Genomic DNA, 17,302 nt, shown 5'->3' on the forward strand with positions numbered 1-17,302 from the left:
TATTCTGGAGAGGGGGCACCTGTCAGTCTCTACTACCAAAGATCTGTTACCTATTGCAGTACAAAGGCAACTTTTCCGATGGTGTTAGGTTTTTTTATTATTATTATTATACTACTTCTTTAGCATAGATGCTGAACATATTCTTGACATGCTGTTTTAATGGATTGATTATTTTTTATCTTATAAATATGTTCACATGGGCCAATCATCTAGGTGAATAGTTATCTATTCTCAAATGAGATAATTTTTTATATTACTTGTTTTCTTATGTTTGTTTTTTATATTTTCATCTGAAGTATTCTTTTTTCCCCATTGTATCAGATGAAATCAGCAAACGAATTATGTTTTTTCATGCATACATATATTCATAATCATGTATGGGAATAATTTGCAATTTCTCAAAAGTTTATGCTAGGGGTAATGGGAATAATTTGCAATTTCTCAAAAGTTTATGCTAGGGGCAATGGGAATAATTTGCAATTTCTCAAAAGTTTATACTAGGGGCAATGGGAATAATTTGCAATTTCTCAAAAGTTTATGCTAGGGCCAAAGCACATGGTACATAACACTGAACCTCCCTTCAAGTCCACAGTAGCATTCCTTTCTGGATTTTCACACTTTGTGCATTCTCTTAAGTTTCTTCCTGCCATTGTGAAGTGCTCAGTTAGGAACACATCCTTCCTCCTAATTTTTGAGAGTCTGGAATGGTGACGTAGTGCACTGATTAATCAAAATTTGCCAGAGTTAGGCCTCTGAAAATCTTTAGGACACTTTTGCCCCGTATGGAGGAAATTAAGGAGTTCCAGAAATAAGGGATGACTGGATTGCCTTGGCCTGCACTAGTAATGTTGGTTTGTGAAGCTACAGTAATGTGTCGACTATATTTGTGATATTTACTGTATTGAATGTAAGAAGGTAGCCACGTTACTGTTAGGTTAAAGTTTATTTGTGATATTTATTAATTGTAAGAAGATAGCCACCTTACTATTAGGTGAAAGTTATTTCTCTGCATAGAATAAAGAACAGAATATATTAGAGTTCACTTTTAAGAACAGTGAAAGGAAAGCTTCCTCAGGGTTGAAGGTGGATGTCATAAAATGATAGTAAATCCTACTTAGGTAAAGATCAAGAGACTGTAAGAAAATTTATGCTGTGTATAAAATACTGGAACAGGTTTTTTTAGGCAACCTGCCATATACTAGGTGTGGTGGTTTTGTAAATGCTCATTCAGGTTTAAAGTGTTAATATAGGCTAATAGGTTGAAGAGATAGGCATAGGCTAGTCACATAGTTTAGAGATAGCAAAATTCAAAATATGAAAGCACTTGGAAAAGCAATTTATTCTGACAAGTTCGGGATTCATAAGGTAGAAAACAGGTGTTACTGTTGCTTGAAATACTATAGCCTATAAGTTTAAAGCAAGAGATATAAAAGGAGTTCATTAGACTATGCATGTCATTCAGTGTCAAGTTATGAAAAAAAGGGTTCTTTGATGTAACTAAAACTCGCAGATTTCTGCATCATCTAATGTCTTTGCAGATTTCTGCATCATCAAATGTCTATGTATAAGAATTGTTTAGAATGTAATGCCCTGAATGTTTCTTTAAAAGAAAAGACTTTGTACAAGGTATTTGATGCCTTGTGTATGGTTCACTAAGGCTTTCCGTTTGAGAGGAAAATTTGAATTTCAAGCAAAATTGATAAATATAAGCACCAGATGGATATCAAATCGGTCTCCTCGGGGTATGTAGTACATTACTATGCCTTATACTGAGTGCTGTTTTTTTCTATCTGTCCGAGCCTACCAGGAGTGCCAAAATGTATTATTTTTGTTGTTCAGAGCCAAAAAATAAGTAAATAAATTTTAAGTGAATGTCCAGGTTTTATTTGGATTGTTTATGTCAGGGGTTTTCAACCTTTTTCTCCCCACATACCATTTTGGGTATTTTTAATGTCAATAATGTACCCTCCTTCACTTTGTATAAAATAGAAAACAAAACAAATGCAGAAAAACATTCCATTGTGTATATTTGCAAGTACTGTACTGAAGGGAAGTAAGTACACAACTCTCCTGACATAACCAACAATATTGTAAACAAAGAATTCCATAAAAATAAAGAAAATTGTTTATAATTATTTACCTGTGGCTATGCAGTCAGTGGGCGGCCAGGCCCCTAACTGGTTCTTGACCCACTGGGGTACGTTGCACTCAGGTTGAAAACTCCTGGTTTATGTAATTGGCATGATACGATCAAGACAGTTAGTCTACAAAGAATGCCTTACATATTTTATCCTCATTTTTAAAGAATGTGGTTGCTCTACGTAGTCTTCATGATAGATGTATTGACAGCTTTTCCTTTGTGGTTAGATGTATAAAATGAGTTGTGTATCATTCTGTGTCTACAGATGTTTAAGACAGCTTTTCCCTTATCTTGGTTAGGTGTATAAAATTAGCTCTGTATCAGTCAGTATCTACGGATGTTCCTGCTGCTTTTCTGACCACCTATTCATCCAGTCACATGTCTAAACCATCTTCTTTTTCCAGCCTTCTGACATTTCTCACTCATATGATCTTTCCACCATACCCTTGCCAAGGTTCCCATCCTGTGGTTTTACTTTGTTTTTTATTGGTCTTGCCCATGTAGCCTATCTGCTGCAAAAAGTAGTTCAGACCTTATACAGTATTTCCATTGTAAGTTTTTGCTCTCGCTGCTTATGGGCCATTTATATTTACCAGTAATCTAACTAATTCTTCATTTCATCCATGCTGCAGCGACTTTCTTAATGCTTTCTTTCTCAACTTCTGACTCAGTTTCCCCAAGGTGATGGGAATGCTCAACTACTTTTAAGACTACCCCATCTATCGCATTGGGTTGTCAGCGCCTCCTTCCCATTTGTATTTTTATTGCTTTTCAGTCATTAATATCCTATCTCTTGATTAATTTAATCCTTGGTATGGTACATCACGACATCTGTCACATTTTCCACATAACAGTGTGCCTCATCACAATACCCATAGATGTGGTGTATTTTAGATTGTACCTATTCCTTTGCTTGTTTTCAAGTTACTATAAACTCTGTGTTGCTTATGATAGTTTTCAGTCCTGTACTCTCTGTTCCACTCATCCAACCCTTAAACATTTCTGTCACAGCCCCCTCAGATAAAGCAGCTCCCAGGGGGCTGCTCTTTCTGCACTCCATTGTAGCTGCTGCCATTACTGTGATAAGTGGCAGAGTTTGTTGCAAATTACAGTTTTATTTTATTAAATTTTTTTTTTTTTTTTTTTTTTTTTTTCTACTATGGTTACCAGAAATTTGAGTTTGCACAGTTTTATAGAATGAAAAAATAAATGAAGCCCTGCAAGGTATCAGGGAATGCACAGAGTGTGTGGGTGTAAGTTTGCTGAAGAAGGTAATAAATATTGAATCGTGATTAGCATGGGTTTAGATATAGGCTAAGTACCATGTACTGTCTTTCAAGTTGGCGAGACCCAATGTTACCCCTGGGGGTAGTTTAAAGTCTCCAGATCAAGAGGCTAATTTGAACAGAAATTATTACAGGTGGCCTTTGAAAGCAAAGTTTGGTAATGAATTAACTCAAATATGTAAAATCAATGCATAAACTTTTAAGATCCATTTTGTTTTGATAAATCTGTCAAAGTGAGGTACTGTACAGTAGTGTTCCATGATTTGATTGTTTTTTCCGTCGATTGTTTGTTGCTGTTGATTATTAATATAAGGTTGTTTGAGCGGAGTGTTTGTGCATGGGGATGATCTTAGGGAAATGAAAGCTGGTGCATAATTAAATATGAAGTTTCTTGAAAAGAATGTAGCCTAAACATTTCAGATTTTAACCCCTGGCTTATTTTCAAGGTAAAGACCTTTGAAAATGGACAGTTGAACGGTATATGTAGAAAATGAAGAATATCATATTTTACATTAACAACATTAGTAGCCTAATGTAGACTGTAGGTTGTACAGTTATTTGATTTTAGGTGGGCCGTCTTTTGTGTTTTATCATTGTTTAGATGCCATTCATGTTTAATTTAGATGTTGGCGTGGAATTAGGTTTTATATATTGCTGTTCATTTTAGTGTATCAGTTTGAGCCACCATACCAGTATTCTCATGCTCCCAATTGAGCCTCAGATTAGTTGCAGAACTGGTTTTAGACTGAGTCATTTTCCTGTCTGTCCTACTGAATTTTTTTTTACATTAATGGAAGAACCAGGAAATCTTATAGTAGAAGGGGATAGAAAAGTACCTAGACCTTACAGTGAAGGAAAGGCACAGGACTGGGAAGAACACAGATGCATTATATCTCTAACCACATAAAGGGAAAAATTTATGCAAAAGTTGACATATGATAAAGATGGTGTTTATATTTTTGAATTATAGAATCATTGGAAAGCTAGAAGCTTGAGAAACTAGTGCCGTCATGGTTGAGTGGCATTGTTTTTTTGAGTTTTGTTTTGGATTTAGTCTTCCTAAATGTTTATAATTTTGCTCAGGTTGATTAAGTGTAACCTGAGCCATGACATATATACTGTTTTGAGGAATCGTTCTAAACACATAAGATAATGTTGTCCCCAGGCCTTTCTGCTTTCACCTCTTCATTTACTTTGAACATTTATGTTTTAACAGAAACTACAGAATCTAACGTGCCTCATTCATGTGACTAAAAATTTGAATTTTTTATTTTGTATAGAATATTTTGTTTTATTTTTGTAGTATAGTTGTTAATAGTGTTGCTAGTCTTGGTTTTACAATCTATTAATTTGCAATGTGTCTCATGTTCATCAGACCTGAGATGGATATTTACATTGATTGTTCTTGCTTGCCTAGGAACTGATTCATTACAGTATATGCAGTTGTCCTGTAGTAACCAGCTTTATCTAAGTTTTAAACAAAAGTTTCAGCCAGTTAGTTAATATGTAAGAAATATAAGTTATTAGGTTGGCTTGGCAATATGAACAAAAGTTTTAACCAGTTAATTATTGTGTAAGAAATATAAGGCATTCATTTTCAATTTTCCATCGCTGTTCACCCTTGTGTAGCTGAATGGTCAGAGTCATGCTAATGTTTGTCTCATAAGTCCTACCATATTTTGGACAGTAAATTTTGCTGATGTGAGAGTAAAATTCATTGGCATATTTTGCCTTACCACACTGCAATTCAGGCCCTATACATCATATATATGTCATGTGTACATGAGCTATTTTTTTTTTTCTTAATATAAGTGATGGAGGCTACTAAGGATAGCATCTCTGCTTTCATCAGCAGTAGTATTTATAGCAATCTGTGTACGGGACTCTACTAATACATACTGTATTTGAAATATTGTACAAGTAATATGGTTAGTTGATAGCAACCCTTCCTCAAAGAATTTTATATATACATTATATTAAAATTTACAGTTCATATGTTCAAGTACATTTCAGTACTACAGTGCTACATGGCATTATGCAGGATATTTGCAAAATATAATAAATATTTGGTTTTGCTTGAAATTTTGTGGTTATATAAATATTTGGTTGTGCTTGAAATGTTGTGGTTATTGTATTAACACTACATCAGATATAAACTACAGTATTACTGGATAGGCTGCTTGGAAAATCATTATAGTATCTGAAAGATGAATTGGTTCTGTAGTAGATAGAAATCTGGGAGTTGTGAAAGTTAGGTCATGATATATTTTCAGTTGAGTGAATGAATACCCCTTTTACTCTACCTTGAACAGTAGGAAAGTCACTCTTAGGTGGTCAAGTAATGATGGGTAGAATTCCTAGATGTCCAGGATGATCAAGATGCAAAGGAAAAATGTTACAATTAATAATGTTTACAAAAGTAATTATCCCCCAGGTTTGGCAGAGGCAATTAAGGGCCCTCTGTTTAATATCCACAGTCAAAATTTCAATTGGGGCACAAAGTGGTGCCTGTTACAAAGGCTACATAAAATTACAATTGCTGTGTACTAACTTTAATGTAACATTGCCCAATGTTGAACGTTATATGTATATTATAATGCACCAACTGGGAATAAGATGTAAATTAGTAGTGCATGTATAGCGTTAAGTGTCAAATAGCATTGTTGAATGATGCAGAGTTTTATATTAAGGAAGGATCCAGACATGAATAAATTGTCATCATGTTGCCTAAATAGGTATTTTGATCAGTAATAAACACCATGCAGAGCTAGAGTTGAATGTGACCGAGAACGATGAAGCATACTGGACTGATTGTTAACATGTTTCTCCATGTGGATGATTTCTCTCCTCCCTGTAGTTTGGCACAAATTACAGCTGTGCTGTTCTGGTTTAGCTGTAAAATGACAGATAGTATACTATGTCTCTTCTCCAGTTTGTGCAGTTTATAGGTTTACTGTATTTCTTGCACATTGACCTCCCTCCCCCCCTCTTTTGGTATTGAGACTTGTGGGTGTACTATTTTTTAATTTCTTGTACATTGACACCCCTCTTTTGGTATGACTTGTGGGTGTACGTACTATTTTTTAATTTCTTGTACATTGACACCCCCTCCTTTGGTATGACTTGTGGGTATACAAATTTTGTGTTTCTTGTGCATTGACCCCCCACTCCATCCCTCTTTTGGTATGACCTGTGGGTCTACAGTATATTACTTGTGTATTTCTTGTGCATTGATCCCCCTCACCCCTTTTCTTGGTTTGATGGCATGCTGAAAATTTCTTGTCCTGAAATGCTTTAATGAAAGATTTGCCTGGCAGTGCAGTATGATGAATTTGGGAAGAAAATTGTTGTACAAACCAATGCTGTCCTTAACACTGCTGTTCAAGTTCAAAAAAGTAGGAAAAAGATCATAAACAGGCAAACCCTCTAAACACACACACCCCATCAGTGCACGTCACTTGGTGCACTGTATGCATTACTAAAGGTTGTTTGCAGCGTCCCTTCAACCCCTAGGTGCAGCCCTTTCATTCCTTTTACTGTAACTCGATGTTCTCTTTCTTCCTTCTTACCTTACCTTCCACCTGTTCCTAACAATTGTTTCATAGTGCAACAGCAAGGGTTTCCTCCTGTTACACCTCTCAAGTCTCCTTGACTCAAAATATCCTTTTCAGTGCTGAATGAACTCATAGGTCCCAGCGCTTACCCTTTGGCCAGAATTTTGATGTTCCTTCCTTCCTTCCTCTCTACCCCACATTGTAAGCTTTATAGCATAGGTCTCACTTCGTTTTGAGGAGAGTCTATTGTGTAGTCTTGTAAGTTTTCATGGCTTTGAGTTTTTCTCTCGTTTTTACCTGTCGTTTTCTCCTTGCTTCCTCTCAGCTATTCTAAATTAAACTTGTGATCTTTGGCGAAAGCTACTATTTGGTTACATGCTGTCTTAAAACTAGTCAAGTCCAGATGGGAGTAACCAATCTCAGTTGTTTACTTTTGATTTGTAGACCTTTGTGAAAACCTTAAAATGGCAAGTTTTTTGTTGGTAACCAAGTAATATCACAATTTGAAATGGTCAAACCACTTAGCAGTCCATGCAAAAATGTTCTCTCCTTGCAGTGTAAGAATTACTCCAACAGGGGTCCTGGAATAAAAAAATCTTGGTTTTGAGGAGATGGTTGGCATTTGGAAGTGGCTTTTCCATTCAAAAACTACTACTGGAGGAGAAAGGTAAAGGTGTTTTTGCTTGATCAATCCAGTAGCCAGTGCTGCTATGCTAATGTGGGTTCAGCAGTCTACTGACTGGTGGTTCGTTGCAACCTTTACAGATAGTGAAATTCCTTGATATGTCATCTTAAGAAACAGTTTGCTGTGACATTGCTGACTTTCCTGTTCAAAGTTATCCCATGCATTTTGCTGTACCATGGTAGAACAGGACTTCTAGCCTTTTTAATATTTTCCCCCTTCCATTTAGTACTACTACCATCAGCCTTTTTCATTTCTTAGATAGCTAGTCTTCACCTGCACTTGGAAGTGAATGATTTGTATGAGAAAAGGATTAGCAGCAGCCCAATAGTGATAAAAATGATCTTGAGATAGCTGGGCAGTATTTTAATAATTTGGTTTTCAATATTTAATACCATACTTGCCCGCACCTTGAATGCTGTATCTGCAAATTTTCAGTATTACAGTACCTTAATCACCAGCTGAAGTTTAATAAGTGTTGTAATTAAACTTTAGTTGTACAATCAAAATAAATGAACATGAGTAGTGGTGCTTTGGTCTAATGAAACTTTCCTGACTGACTTAGGCCTAGTTCATAAATTGATATAGTCTTTTTCAGTAATTAGTTAGGAGTTTGCTTTCCATACTTGAAAATACTGTGTATGTATATCATCAACATTTGCACATGTAAAGTGGATTTTTCTTTTGAATTACGTTATTTTTTGTGCATTCTGTATGCACCATGTCAGGTGGAACCTACTATTATTTTAGATGTAAATTTTCTAGCGTGTACAGTATTTATGTTCGTGACATTTTTTTTAACTGGCTTTTTTCTATGCATAAGTTTGATTGTTCCTGCCATTGGAAGAGAAAAATACCACCAATAGATTCAATACTTAAGAAAATTGGTGGCCTTGGTGCTTGCACAATCCATAAATCATTTTTGATAGTAACTGATTTTCATGTTATTGGCACGAAAATCAGTTTGTGCATTAGGAAATATGACATCAATCATTTGACCCTCAAAGAATTAGTGGATATGTTCAGAATATATAGAGTTGTCAGCTGAAGTAAAACAGAAAAACTGAAGTTAGCAGGTTAGCATTTTACAGTATGTAAAAGTACAGTATGTGCTGTCTAAGCTGCATAAGATTTTTTGAATCATAATAATTTTTGCAGGAAGCAGAAATCATGAAATGTTAATGATTTTTATACAGTTCGAATTACACTTGATGTAACTGTACCTTTGGTAAAAAATATTTCTAAAGAACAGAGGCTGCTATTGTTGTATTTGAGACAGTTTGCTTTGGAGATCATTACTGTATTAAAGTATTTTGTTTGTGAGGGAAGGGGGGAGGGGAGGGGAGGGGGAGAAGAGTTGCATGTGTCTCCCAAAGATGTTGAGACTGAAGTTCTGAGATGACACCATGAATAGTCTTATGTGTAGAAATATATGAATGTTTAAACATGTATATCCAGTATAGAAAAGTTTCACAAGAGGTAGATGGAGCTCATGGATGAGGTGTGTACTGTATATTTAGTGTGAAGTCTTGAAATTATGAAATTTCTTGTAATATCATAAGCTAGGGCCACAGGATGTATAATAACTTGCTGCGTATTGTCAGTGATGTATTTAAAATGTTCTGCACAAGGGAATCCCTGCCATTTTGACAGCTGATCGATAAATTTGTCAGGGGGTGCCCATTTTTCTTGGTACTTTAAAGTCTAGAGAACTGCAATCTTAAGATCTTAGCACTCCCTATTTTTCAAACAGTATGTTTTTCAATTTTTGTTTGCGAAATATTGGGTGAATTAAAAAAAAATGCTAAGGTAAAGCCTGTACAGTCTGGTGGTTTAGTTGCCGACTTTCAGTGCTGACAGAAATTGTGCACTGTACCTTTATAACCTGTGAAGTTCACTACTTGAATTTTCATATTTGATATGTAGTTACATACAGTCAGTAAATTTCTAATTGGTGGGTACTAGAAATTAAAATAGCACTTTTGCCCAAGACTGTTCTTAGGTTTACCAATGGTGCAGGTGTTTATTTTACTTATATGTCACCATTGTTTATGATGTTTAGATTGCATGTTGTTTATGATTGAATTCTAATTGTCTTCTTTTTTCTTTTACAGTGTTATGTCAAGTCCAGGAGTGGGCAAAGGTTGCCAGTAATCTTGCTTAGCTGAAGCAACATGTGTTAAGTGTTGTGTAATGGTGTTCTTACAGTGTCATGAAATTATGTGGTGAGAAGTGTGAGTGTTGGGTGTGTGGTGGTGCCATGGGTGGCAGCTAGCAGCCCGGCGCTAGAGTGGGTGGGCGTAATGGCCCCCGCCCTTACTCAAGCGTCGGACCCCCAGACGTTTCACGTGGCTGCCCATCACCACTCGCCTACCCGCCCAGGCGAGGCCCCAGTTGCGCATAGTAGCCCACCACCCACCACTCATCTGGCGTTACAATATGGTGGGTTGAAGGAGCCTCCTGATTGCACAGACGCCCATTTAACAGCTGCCCTGACAAACGGCACACGTCGGCTCCATCTATTGCCTCCCTCTCCGCCAGAAGCGGGTGGGTTGGCGTGTGGGCGGGAGGGCTGTGACCCTCCTCCACGCCCTCACGCTGCCCATTCTACCATGGACCTCTCATCGGGCGTTCCCTCGCCCCTATCACAAGATAACAACATAGCCCAGAACCCTTCAGAGATACCCCCACCCACAGTTATGGGTCAAGACAATATTCAGCAGAGCACAGATGATGTGCCTTTACAAGACATTGGGACTAATAAGTCACAGAGGCCTCTGTCTCAGGATGGGGACCTCTTGGCACTCATCGGTAGAGATTTTGCCAATATGAACGAGATCATTGATACCTTGACAAGGTTAGCAGATAACCCTGAAGCCTTGACAGCTGCGCTTGACCTAGCTGGTAATGGCACTGAACAGCAGGCTATTGAGCCTCAGGTCGCTGTTCCTCAAGTGTCCAAAGAGGAGAGGTCGCAGTTACTGCTAGACGACTTAAGTCGCCGCCAATGGCAGATAGAAAGAAGGCAGACACGTTTGCTTCGACGGCTAAGACGTGTTACTGCGCGAGGACTGGGCGCGTCGGTGTCGGGTCAGATTCGGGAATTGTTGGACCATTCTCAAAGTGTCTTGGCGCAACAAAAGGACCGGATGACTCTCCGTGAGGATAATCCAGAGTCACTAGGCATTCCAGAGGTGGGTGTAGAATCCCTCAGGGCTGATACTATGAAAGGAATGTCGACCTCTGCATTAGTCAGTTTAGTTCGTCGTGTTGAAGCGTCACAAGGTCTTGCGAGATTGGCTGCTGTATCACACAAGCCATCACGCAGTCAACCAGCACCCCCAGCACCAGCTTTGCCTGAAGATGCCAGAGCAGAGATCTCTGCAGTAGTGGCCGAGTTTCATTCTGCATCCCATGCTCATACCCATCACGATTCAGACGCTACTGAATCCTCATCCGGTGGGGAATCATGTGATGAACTTGATGGCTTTAATGACTCCAATGTGCATCATACGCATGTGTAAGTATTAGCATTTTTTCTTATCGCCTTATGATTTCAGTCTTGTGGACTTACCATTTATTTTTCAATCTCATATCGGATACTTTTATTTTGCCCCCTGCCATTTCTTATTTCCTTATTTTAAGTGCACTGTGTTCTGCACACCAGCTTTAGTTTTCAGGAAGTGTTTAAAAGCTAAAAATGAATTACGCAATTTTTTAAATATACCATTTTTCATGGTCACTAAAACCAGTGTCAGGTATGTTTTTTAATGGTTTTACTTGTCAAGAGTAAAGGCCTTTTAATGGGACAAACAATGGGAGTTATGTAGGTTTTAGTGAACCTTATCCTGCCCAGAAGAATAGCTCCACTAGGGTGCTTTTATCTGGTTCGACTTCAGGATTACTAAAAGTTATATTGCAGTATCTCTGTGATTTCCTAATGTATTGCCTTGATTATTTACTTTTCATCCTTTCCCTTTGGCTTCTCACATTACTGCCCAATCTCCTTAATTTGTGGCCTTGTTCCCATTTTCACTGTCATACTCTGCAAATCCTTTGGAACGACTCAATGGGAATCGAGGTGGTGTGTGGTCTTGTTTGCTTGTGATTATACTTTACTTTTTTTTTTTAGGTGGGCAAGTTTACTCTCGAAAACTTGAAGTGGTAATGTAGGTCAGTAAATGAGATTTACTGTATTGTTTGTTCATTGCGATTATTTGTGATTTTGAAGAATGGTAATATGTTTGGTAAGGGTAAATCTGTCTTCCCGTTTGTTCGAGTTTGGTTAGAATTATCAGGTTCATATTTAAAGACGTCTTACAACGTGTAAGTCATCATTGCTGTTTAGTCTCCCAGATTAGGTGCATAGATCTTCAGAAAATACTGCATACTGTAGGTCTTCAGAAAGTACGAAATAGATTTCTTATTACCAGAAATAGTTAAATTAATAAAGCATGTCCGATAATTATATCTCAGAATATTATCAAAAAGGTGTAATATTTGCTTTAGAAATACTGCCTGGTGCAGCAAAGAAGTGAGGGTTTCTGTGAGGAGCACGTGAACGCTTTGTCTGGTTCAGCGTTTTCTTCGTACTTCTTTTTTTTTTATCTTTCGGTATGGCAACACGCTGTTGCCGTTTTAATTTTTTGCTCGAAATAGCAGTCGGAGCAGCCAGTGAATTGTTTCAGAATCGTCATGTGTTTGCTAATGGAGTTGCACTTGGCGAACACCAGAAGTCCAATAGACTTGACGAGACAAAAATAGTGATTTCCATTATTAGACTTCCCTCCGTGTTGCTGTTGCTGTAGTCTTTTGCCGCCTAAATTCGTGTATCGTTTGTGCGAAGCAGCGTCACGTGACCGCGCGTAGTTTTCTTCAACTTTCATCCCCTTGAGGCAAGGGTTAAATGCCGGTGTAGAGCTTTCATAAGAACCTAACTGGTTATAAAAGTACGGTTAAGGTTAGCGCCAGCGCCGGGTTCATGTGACCGGTGGTGAGTGTTATGTGACGATCCCGAAGTGTGAGTGCGTGTGCGGTTGGGAGTTTTACCGGTCTGTCGTCCCTTGTGTGCTAGCCGGAAAGGATGGGCCCTGGTGGGTGATGCAGTAACGTCTAGAGGAGCCTTTAAATCCCCCCTCTGCTCCCTGGTCCCTCCATGAAAGCCCGTACCTTTAAATGTTTGTTGAGATCCCAAGGTCAATGTGAGGATGGGTGGGTTGGTGGAACATTGGGTAAGCCAAGTGATGATCGGCCGGTTTTCTCTCGCAGCTGCCACGAGGCGGAAAGTCTCTCTCTCTCTCTCTCTCTCTCTCTCTCTCTCTCTCTCTTTTACTAATATCCTTGTAGGGACATGAATCTGTGGTAAAAGATTGGTTTGTTTGGAGATCACGCAATGTAGCTATTTAGAGAGCTATACGATAGTGAATGGAAAGAGAAATGAAAGGCCGTCATTGATATAGAATTATCACCATTAAGGATGAAGGAAAATGCTGAATGGACGAGTTGACTGATGAGTTAAGCCCATGTAACCACTCTTGCAAACTGCCATTTTCAAGGTCAGCCCTTCAGGTCTGCCAACCTTTTCTTACCCTACCTCTTGCCTGAGAAGATAACGATGTTGCTTCATCTACTTCCTCGATCCATAACCTCCGTTTGTTGGGGATATGGTTTATACAAGCAGATTCAATCCCCAGGCTTTGTCTCACGGTAATTTATAGCATAGTATAACATCCTTTTAAAAGATTTCCACAGAAGGTGACTTTTTCGCCAAATGAGTATCGCGCGTCGCCTTGGGGATGGATGGTTATTGACCCTTTGCCCTTCAGCATCGTGGGACGTTATGATTGCAAGTGTTTTTACCGCCTGTATGTAAACCGGAGGGATGTGGTGGATGAGTGGCTGCCGAGATTTTTTGTCGAGACATTCGTGGGAAATGTATCTTTCCATGTCTGATTAGAGTCTCGTATATTGAAGGACACGGCTAACGTCCGTGTACAGTGGTAGACGCTGTCCAGTGTGGATGGCTTTGGCATATCTGTTTGGTCTTCGTATGAATATATGAACCGTTAAGCTTAATACAGCGTTTAATTTATGTACTTTAGGTATAAGTGTTCGATTATGTTTGGTGAACTCATGGAAATAGCTTGTTAAAGTTTTTGTGGGTGTTCTGGTTTAAGAAGTTACTACCTATGTGAAGTATACATGTCCTGATTACGTTTTGGAACCTTCATATTGGCGAAATGTAAATTGTTTGGGAAAATCTTAGCGCGTGTTTGTGTGTGTGTATATGTAAGTACGGTGTGTGTCACGACGAAGGGCTGCCAACTGCACCGGGTAAGCCGTACATTGCAGCCGGTATCTGGCTGGTTGATGGCAAAATTTCCTTCTTTTTTATATATTAGTATAATTTCACAAGCTTGTCTTCAAAGAATGCGTTGGTTATGTATGGCGTGTGTGTGCGTGCGGATGTTGCTTAACGCAAAAGGTAATATAATTAATTAAATCAGCCGACAGGTGTCGCGTTTTACAGCTTCCTTGTGAAGTTCTTGTCAGAATGGTTGCCAAACTAGGAGAGAATGTGATGCATTCACGGCTAATAAGAATTTTTTTTTTTTTTACAGCTAATGAGGAAGGTTTTTTTATAGTTACATGGCCTGAATGTTTTATTGTTTTCAATCCAATAGCGAAGAGTCATTATGTAAACTTTTCAAATCTCTCTGCTCTCACCTCCCATAACTAATTTACTCTCTTTTGAACGTCGTGAATTTGAGTTGTAGAACTTGAATGGGTTACCGGGATTATGGTGTTTGCAGTCTAAATTGAGCCATATGTATTAGGTCTTTATTTTTATGCTTTTAGTTAGCTTCATTGTAAGGTCCATTGGTATATTGGAGCAACTAATGTAACTGGAATAAGAAAGCGGAAAATATATAGTTTGAAAGTGGTTACCATTTTGTGTTATTACAAAGTTGGTTACTTTTGCAGGGAGTTATTGTGCAGTTGTGTTTACTTTGTATCTAAGGATGCCCCTTACTAGAGGAAAACATTTCAAACACGTCGCACCTTATTGCATATATGTCAAAAACAGGTAGAAAACTTTGTCAACGGCTGTAAGTGGCCAACGAACCTTTGGCAAATGCCAGAAGCACTGGTGAGAACTACCAGTAAGTCGCTGAATGGAATCCAGCCTGTTTGTGATATGTTTGCGATAAGTTAGTAACATTTGTATGGCATGTTTCAGTGTAAATGATAGATTTGTCCAGGATGGACGCCTGGGAAGACAGCAGGGTTTGTTGTTGGCATGACTAAGGAAAACGGAGAATTGTGGAGGGAAAAAGACGTACGAGAGGAGTACAGCTGTTGGAAGTAGTTCAAAGATACTGAGGTGCCGTTTCCTAATTTTAGTTGTATTTGAGAAAGTATTTCGACATTTACAAGTTAATTGCATCTTTTCAGCGACTTGTCTTGTGGTGATGAATATTATGCATTGTATGTGGCTGCATAGGGATGGCACAACTAAATTAGTTTATAAAGTATTTTGACATTTACAAGTTTATCGCATCTCTTTAGCAACTTAGTTGATGAATATTATGCATTGTATGTGGCCTTATAGGGATGGCACAACAAAATTTGCGTAATTATGGCACAACAATATCAATTTAATTACAACAAAAATATCAATACTTTCCATTGACTACGCTGTCATGGTTTAACCTGTTTGAACATCTGCTTACCTGTTCTTGACTTGTGTTGGTAAAGACCACGAATGCATGATGCTTTTGTTTATGTTAATTGCGTTTTGTAAATTTTATTTCTCTGCTGTAATTGTTACTAAAGCTGATCATTTCTTAAGACGACTGTGTCACTGCAACATAGTGGAACGGTTGAAGCAGCTATTGCTCTCCTCAATTAACTAAATTTAATATCCATCGTTTTTTTCTGTAGAATTTGGTGTAAACATAAGCTCATTAGGTTTATGGAACGCAAACTTTTCTAATATTACATTTAGTACGGGAATAACTGCGTGATTATGAGGCTATGGAAAGACTTATTTCTCTTATTAAAGCCCTTCAGTATACTTTAGAAGTACATTGGCACAACTCACAATCTGTGCGCCGGAAAAGTTTTTTAGTACTAAGGAAACAAGACAGTGAACTTGGTTGAGGTAGTAAGGAAATGAGGCATCATGAATTCTTTTGCGGGACATTCTTTTTCCAAAGTTTCTTGTTCCGTTCTTGCTGTGACCAGGTTCACAAAAAACGCGTTTCAACTTCTTGCCACAACGCGGACCACAAAAACAGGTGTTCCTACGTTTTGCGGGCACTGAACCAAATCTCACCCATAGAAGGAATAGTGAAGACGCCGCAGTAACCCTGAGAAATCGTTCATTGCAGCAGGTAGTTCGCGGGATGCATTTAGATTCTCTCTCTCTCTCTCTCTCTCTCTCTCTCTCTCTCTCTCTCTCTCTCTCTCTCTCTCTCTCTCTCTCTCTCTCTGTGTCTGTGGTTACGTCACTTGCTGGTTCAACATCATCATACATTTGTAGAGACCTTTACCTCTTGTATTGTGCCGTTGAAGTTTGAGTTGCCAAAAAGAATTGGCTAATGAATAATTAAATCCCATTCAAAGGTGTCTTATAAAGGGTACTAGTATTTTCTGTGGGTTATATTGAATTTGTAAGGAGTCTTGTGTCTTCGGCAGAAGATTGATTTACCAAATTTATTATATATTAGAAGCTCGTTCAAAATGCACATAGGTTATATCAAAAAGGGTTTTTACGGTAGTGTTATAACAATGGTATCCACATGCTAAGAGTCTGAATAAAAGTTTGATCTGTACCGTTTATGGCCTCGTTTCCTCTCCAATTAGTGTAGGTGAAAGTGCTTTGAGCTACGAACCAAGATGCCTTTTCCTTTTAACCAGATTAAAGGATAATTTTGTATTGTATTACCTTCCTACTTTGATTGGAAAGTGGAACGTGTTGCATTAAAATACACAACTAAGGAAGAGGAAAACATTGCTTTGTACGAGGGAGAGCGGAGGCGGAGTAGGAAGATTAACAAAGGTCAAGTATGATTGATTAGTTACAACGTTTAACAACTGTTAAAACAATACCTGACATTTATTGTCCCCTGAACATTCAAAATTCTCACATATATGACGACATTTATCATGCCACTACAGTTGTCAGCTTGAAATATGCAGTACAGTAGTGACCGTAAACAGTTTTATGGTCATATTCGCTGGGATGTCCGCGACACATTCATTCGATTCATTTCATTATTACAGAAATAAGTAGGTATATAAATAAAATTGCTGACGGAAAATAGTGTTCGTATTGTTGCTGGATTTTTACTGGCGTTCTCTCTCTCTCTCTCTCTCTCTCTCTCTCTCTCTCTCTCTCTCTCTCTCTCTCAATACGTGACAGTGACCGCCTGTTTTATTTATTTCACTTTTTTGTTACTGTTAAAACTGTTTTAAGTTAAGGTGGGTGAAGGTTTTTTATGCATTTTAGGGTAACAGCATATGATAAATTCAGGTGAATCAGATCTGAAGAGAATGAGTCGAATCCAGCTGGTTTTTTCGTTTCGCTTTATTTATATTTTTAAAGTTAACATCTTACACAAGGAATTCTCTTGGA

At 38.1% G+C, this 17,302-nt stretch overlaps 1 protein-coding gene across 1 annotated transcript in view; it reads left to right on the top strand.

Annotated features, from left to right (window-relative positions):
- Window positions 1–17,302, top strand: part of LOC136833686 (KAT8 regulatory NSL complex subunit 1-like) — a 281,243-nt gene that overhangs the window by 2,846 nt on the left and 261,095 nt on the right. The window contains 1 exon segment of the mRNA XM_067095876.1: window positions 9,777–11,182. Within this exon segment, the coding sequence (XP_066951977.1) occupies window positions 9,966–11,182 (1,217 nt within the window). The 5' untranslated portion in view covers window positions 9,777–9,965.

The sequence above is a fragment of the Macrobrachium rosenbergii genome, chromosome 52, assembly GCF_040412425.1.
Source record: "Macrobrachium rosenbergii isolate ZJJX-2024 chromosome 52, ASM4041242v1, whole genome shotgun sequence".
NCBI classification, from domain to species: Eukaryota; Metazoa; Arthropoda; class Malacostraca; order Decapoda; family Palaemonidae; genus Macrobrachium; species Macrobrachium rosenbergii.